A 6,528-nucleotide genomic window follows, 5' to 3' on the forward strand; every position below is an offset into this window, starting at 1 on the left:
ACATAGGGAGAGACAAGAGGATACCCCAACCCTCTTCATACCGGGTCTAATCCTCTCTTAGTGATAGGCACTCAAGATGACAAGTGAGTGAATTGATTGATAAGCAAGAGAAAACATGGAACAGGTCCTTATTGAGGGAGGTCCTCTCAGTGGAAGAAGCTACTGTCGTCAGCAAGATCCCTATAAGCCTGAGTAGGAGCCCTGACCAACTTATCTGAAGACTCATAAAGAATGGACTCTTCAGAATTAAAAGTGCTTATCACCTTCTAGGGTAGATGAAGGTGTGTTCAAAGGGGCAAGCATCTAACAAATTGAGGAGCAATGATTTCTGGCACAGGCTTTGGAAATTGAGTGTGCCAAATGCAACCAAAATGTTACTATGGAGAGCCTCTCATGAGTCACTGCCCACAAACCAGAACCTAAACAAAAGAAGGATAAGGGAGTCAGCACTATGTCCCATATGCATCAGGGAATCAGAATCGACTACACATGCCTTGTGGTCGTGTCCCTCAACTCAAGATGCATGGGGTGTCAGCTCGAGAAAACTACAAAAAGATAGTGTGGTCGAGTCTCCATTCTCAAGCATAGTAGGCCACATGTTGTCAGTACTGGATGAAAATGACATGTCAACCTTTGCTTCCATAGCTCACCAACTATGGAAGAGAAGGAATCAATATGTTTTTGAAGGCAAGTATGAAGCCCCTGAGACAGTGGTGAATACTGCCACTAAGATAGTACTAGATTACAAGGAAGCAAACAACACCCAGGTGAGTAAGGACAAACCAATAGCATCATCTGTCCAAAGCTGGTCAGCCCCTCCTTTGCATGTTTTTAAGGCCAATTGGGATGCATCAGTAGACAAAGTACAGTGCAAAGTTGGGATAGGGGTTGTGATCAGAGATTGGAATGGTTGTGTAGTTGCCACCCTTAGATCCCAAAAGGATATGTTCCTTGACCCGTTGTTAGCTGAATCCTTTTCTGTCTTGAAAGCTGTCATCCTATGCAACCAGCTGAACATGCAGGATGTTATTTTCGAGGGCGGCTCACTTAATGTGGTTCAATAGATCAAGGGCGAAGAGATGAACTGGAGCTGCACAGGAATGATCATTCAAGATACCAGATCCCTGCTTAAGAATATGAAAAACTGGTCTGTGATGCATGTGTCTAGGATTTGTAATAGTGTTGCCCATTGTTTAGCTAAGGATGCACTTAAACTCTCTGAGGAGAGCATCAGTTTGGAGGGAATCCCTTCTTGTATCCAGCATTTGCTAATCTAAATGAATTCCATTTAAAAAAAAAAAAAAAAGATACCCACTATCAGTAGTAGGACTGTAATGAACCAGTTTGTTTAATAGCTTACTTAGTACTCACTTGATTAAACTCGAATCGAAATCGATACATGAAAAAAAAAAAAAAAAAACTCACCTGCGAAAGCAGATACCCGCTCGATTAGTAAATAACTTACTTGAAAAAACTCAGTTCAGCTTGGCTAAGGCTCGTTTATGCCTGAATCGACTCATTAAATTGACTCGATTAATGCTCATTCATATATTGATAAATATATACATATACCTATGTATATAACATATATTTATGTATTAGCTAATAATATAAGCATGATACTTTTATAATTAAATATATAATATGTAACCTAATTATTTATGTTTATATATTAAATATACTTCATAGGTATATTATACAAAAATTCTATGTGCAGTCACTTTTGCGTACTCTTTTGTGCATTTCAATTATATGATTGGTTGTGTATTAAAAAAAATTAATCCTAACAATCATATCAGTGGAGTGCGCAGGGAGTACGCAAAAGTGACTGTATGTAATATTACTCATTTTATAATTTGTACAATAATTAATCGATAAGACTTAATAATTTCATATACTATTATGTGGGAACCATATATGAAATAGATATATGCTATCATATTATGTGTAATAATTTAAATAGGCATATAATATATTGTTATTGTTGATAAATATCAACTAGTTAGATATTAATTATTTATAAATTTTTAAAATCTTATAATTCAATAGAGGTTTTACTTGTTAGTTGTAAAAATTCTGTTATGAAACTAAAAGAGAAATGATATTGTAAGAGAAATAGAATATTGCAAGAGAAATAGTTGTTCTTCAATGCAAAACTTGATTATATGCAAGTGAATAATACCCATATATATAGGAGTACAAGAGAGTAGGTTTAGCTTAAATCTTAATTGATGGCTAAAGATAGGTCTTAATTGATGGCTCAATGGTCTTAATTAATTGCTAAATATTGGTCTTAATTGATAGTTAAATGGTCTTAATTGATAGCTAAAGATGGTTATACAAATAAGTTTATAACACTCCCCCTTTGGATGATCATACATAAAAAATATGCATCGTTAAGATCTTGCCAAGAAAAAACCCAGTGGAAAAAAACCAATGGCGAAAGAAAAAGAGTACAACATTTATGTGTACTGCCAAGTAATTTAAAATTGCCTCATTAAAACCTTGTAAAGGAAAATCCAGTGGGATAAAACCTTAGCGAAGGAAAAAAAGTACAATACAAGTCTTCAAGACATTTACTCCCCCTGAAAAGTGCATGATAATAGTTTTTCAAGTTTTCGCATTCCAATGTTCTGCACAATCTTCTTAAATGTTGCAGTTGGTAATGCTTTAGCGAATAAATCTGCTAGATTATCACTAGACCGTATCTACTTGACATTAATTTCACCTTTCTCCTGAAGTTCATGGGTATAAAAGAATTTAAGTGAAATATGTTTGGTTCTATCGCCTTTGATATATCTTCCTCTAATTTGAGTAATACAAGCAACATTATCTTCGTATAAAATTATTGGACTATCATTAATCACTGGAAGATCACACTTTTCTTGAATATGTTGAATCACTGATCTTAGCCAAATACATACTCTACTTGCCTCATGAATTGTAATGATCTCTGAGTGATTTGAAGAGGTAGCATACAGTGTTTGCTTTACAGATCTCCATGATATAACAGAATTTTCATAAGTAAATACATATCCAGTTTGAGATCTACCTCTGTGTGGATTTGAAAGATAACCTGCATCCACATATCCAACTAATTGTGAACTTGATCCATGTTGATAAAATAATCTCATATCAACCGTACCTCGAAAGTATCGAAGGACATGTTTAATGTCATTCCAATGTCTTCGAGTTGGTGCAGAACTATATCTTGCAAGTAAATTAACTGAAAATGTAATATTAAGCCGAGTGCAATTTGCAATAAACATCAGGGCTCCAATTGCATTGAGATAAGATATTTCAGGACCAAGAATTTTTTCATCATTTTCACAAGGACGAAATGGATCTTTCTGCACATCAAGTGATCGAACAACCATTAGAGTACTCAGAGGATGAGCTTTGTCCATGTAAAAGTGCTTCAAGACTTTCTCTGTATAATTTGACTGATAAATAAGAATTCCATTTTGCAAATGCTCGAGCTGCAGATCGAAACAAAATTTCGTTTTGCCAAGATCTTTTATTTCAAATTCATTCTTTAAATATGTAGTGGTTCTTATGATCTCTTTAGGAGTTCCAACAAGATTTAGATCATCAACATGAACCACAATAATAACAAATCTGGAGTCTGATTTCTTAATAAAAACACATGGGCATATTGGATTATTCTCAAATCCTTTTTTCAATAGATATTCACTAAGACGTTTATACCACATGTGTCCGGATTGTTTTAACCCATATAAAGATTTTTGAAGTTTAATAAAATACATATTTCTGAATGTACTCAGATTAGAAGATTCAAGCATTTTATATCCTTTAGGAATTTTCATATATATATATATATATATATATATGTCATGATCCAATGATGCATATAAATATGCAATGATCACATCCATCAACTGCATATCTAATCTTTTTGTAACTACCAAACTAATCAAAAATCTGAATATGATTGCATCCATAACAGGAGAGTATGTTTCCTCATAATCAATCTCTGGTTTCTGCAGGAACTCTTATATCGCACAATTTCATTGTTCTCATTACGCTTACGTATAAATACCTATTTATATCCAACAAGCATTACACCCTTTGGTGTTTGTACAATTGGTCTAAAGACCTCTCGCTTTGCTAGCGAGTTTAATTCAGTTTCAATAGCTGATTTCCATTTTGGCTAGTCATTTCAACGTTGACATTCTTCGACAGTTCTTGGCTCAATTTCTTCATTACTTCTAGTAATATCAAGGGTCATTTTATATGAAAATATGTTGTCGATAACAGTTTTATTTCTATCCAAAATTTCTCCAGTACTCATGAAATGTATCGAGATTTCGTTATTTTCAAGTACCTGTCCTTCTTCAAGAGAAAACGTTTAATTAAATATCTCTTCAAGAGGTTCTTTTTCAGGAGATTTAGTCTATTCAGGAACATCAATTATTCTTATGGCCTATGTTGTGGGTATGGACTCTTTAAGAGTACCAAATTCATTTTGTATTTTTCTCTTCTGAAAAATTTTGTCTTTTACACCAATAGGCTATCCACGCTTCAGGTGTGTCTTAAACTTACCTATTGCTGTTTTGACAACTTGTCCTTCAGGAACTGCAATCCTTGCTGGAACATTAACAACAAGAATATATGATTTTACCACACCTTTAGTGTTAGTAAATACATCCGGTAATTGATTTGCAATACTTTGCAAATGAATAATCTTTTGAACCTCTAGTTTACATTCATTTGTATGAGAATCAAATTGAAAAAATGATTTATTTTTTCAAGTAATTTCCTATTGTGCTTCAGGCACAAACTTCTCATTACTCAATGTTGAAAAACTGGATTTGTCAAAATGATAATCCTCAAAACGTGCCTTAAACATATCCCTTGTAAGAGGTTCAAGGTATTTGATAATAGATGGAGAATCAAACCCAACAAATATCCCACGTCTACGTTGAGGACCCGTCTTTGTACGTTGTGGAGGTGCAATTGGAACATATATCGTACATCCAAAAATACGGAGATGAGAAATATTTGATTGTTGACCAAATGCAAGCTGTAATGGATAATACTTGTGATATACTGATGGCATAACTTGAATCAACGATGTTGCATGAAGTATAGCATGTCCCTAGGTAGAAATATGAAGTTTTGATTTCATAAGTAAATGTTTAGGGATTAGCTTAAACCTTTTAATTAATGATTTAGCTAAACCATTTTAAGTGTGTGTGTGGGCAACTAGATGTTCAACATTTATTCCTAACATACAATAGTTATCAAAAGCTTAAGATGTAAATTCACCTGCATTATCCAATCGAATAGTTTTAATTGGATAGTAAGAGAATTGTGATCGTAGTTTAATTATTTGTGCAAGAAGTTTAGCCAACGCAATATTTCTAGTGGAAAATAGACAAACATGTGACCATCAACTTGATGCATTAATTAAAACCATAAAGTATCTGAACGGTCCACTTGATGGTTGAATAGGCCCATATATATCCTCATGAATCCTTTGTAAAAATGACAGAGATTCAAAAACAACCTTTAAGAGAGATGGTTTGATAATCAATTTATCCTAAGAACATGCAAAGCATGGATACTCATTGGGTAAGATAATCTTATGATTCTTTAAGGGATGTCCATACGAATTATCAATTATTCGTCTCATCATTATTGATCTCGGATGTCCAAGGTGATCATGTCCATTCATAAATACTTTGGGGTCAATGCACTTCTAGTGCATTACCACATGTGATTCGATTGTTCTCATTTCTATATAATACAATCCAAATGAGAGAGCAGACAGTTTTTCTAATACGAACTTCTGGCTCGAAATTATTTTAGTAATGAGAAGATGCTCTTTATTGTCTTCGTTGGTGGTTTCAATATGACAACCATTACGACGTATATCCTTAAAACTAAATAAATTTCTTATGGATCATGAAGAAAATAGAGCATCATCAATACAAAATCTGGTGCCATTAGGTAACACAATATAAGCTCTTCTGGAGCCTTCAATTGATTCGATGAACCAGATATGGTATGAACGTAGGCTATACTCAATGTTAAATTTTGAAAATATTTTTTATCTTTAAGAATTGTGTGAGTTGTAGCACTATCAGTCAGACATATATCTATATTATTCATCTCAGAGATAAAAAGTTTATAAGTAAAACTCATAATTCTACAAAATATATAAAACTTGCATTACTATATATAAAACATTGCAAAATATAAATTTTTTTTACAATAAGATAAAGAAAATACATTAATTAAAAATGAATACTTCTATCACCAATCAAATGATCAACTTTACCACTAGTATCCTCAAAGAAATCAGAAATATCAAGGTTTGTAATATCTTCTCCATTTATAGAAACTAAAGCATCTAATGGTTCAGAAAAATTTGTTTCAAACTTTTTTATTTTTTCTTTTATAGAAGTTTAGTATAAGTCAACCAAGTGCTTAGCTATACGACAAGTACGAGACCAATGTCCAGTCATACCATATCTATGGCATCCATCTTCATTTTTCTTTAGA

At 33.2% G+C, this 6,528-nt stretch overlaps 1 protein-coding gene across 1 annotated transcript; it reads left to right on the forward strand.

Moving 5' to 3' along the window:
• The first annotated feature begins 275 nt into the window (after positions 1-275).
• On the forward strand, positions 276-1,064 carry LOC122310263. Its single transcript, XM_043124147.1, has one exon. The coding sequence runs from the start codon at positions 276-278 to the stop codon at positions 1,062-1,064; it is 789 nt and encodes a 262-aa protein (XP_042980081.1).
• The last annotated feature ends 5,464 nt before the right edge of the window (positions 1,065-6,528 follow it).

This window comes from Carya illinoinensis, chromosome 5 (genome assembly GCF_018687715.1).
Source record: "Carya illinoinensis cultivar Pawnee chromosome 5, C.illinoinensisPawnee_v1, whole genome shotgun sequence".
NCBI lineage: Eukaryota > Viridiplantae > Streptophyta > Magnoliopsida > Fagales > Juglandaceae > Carya > Carya illinoinensis.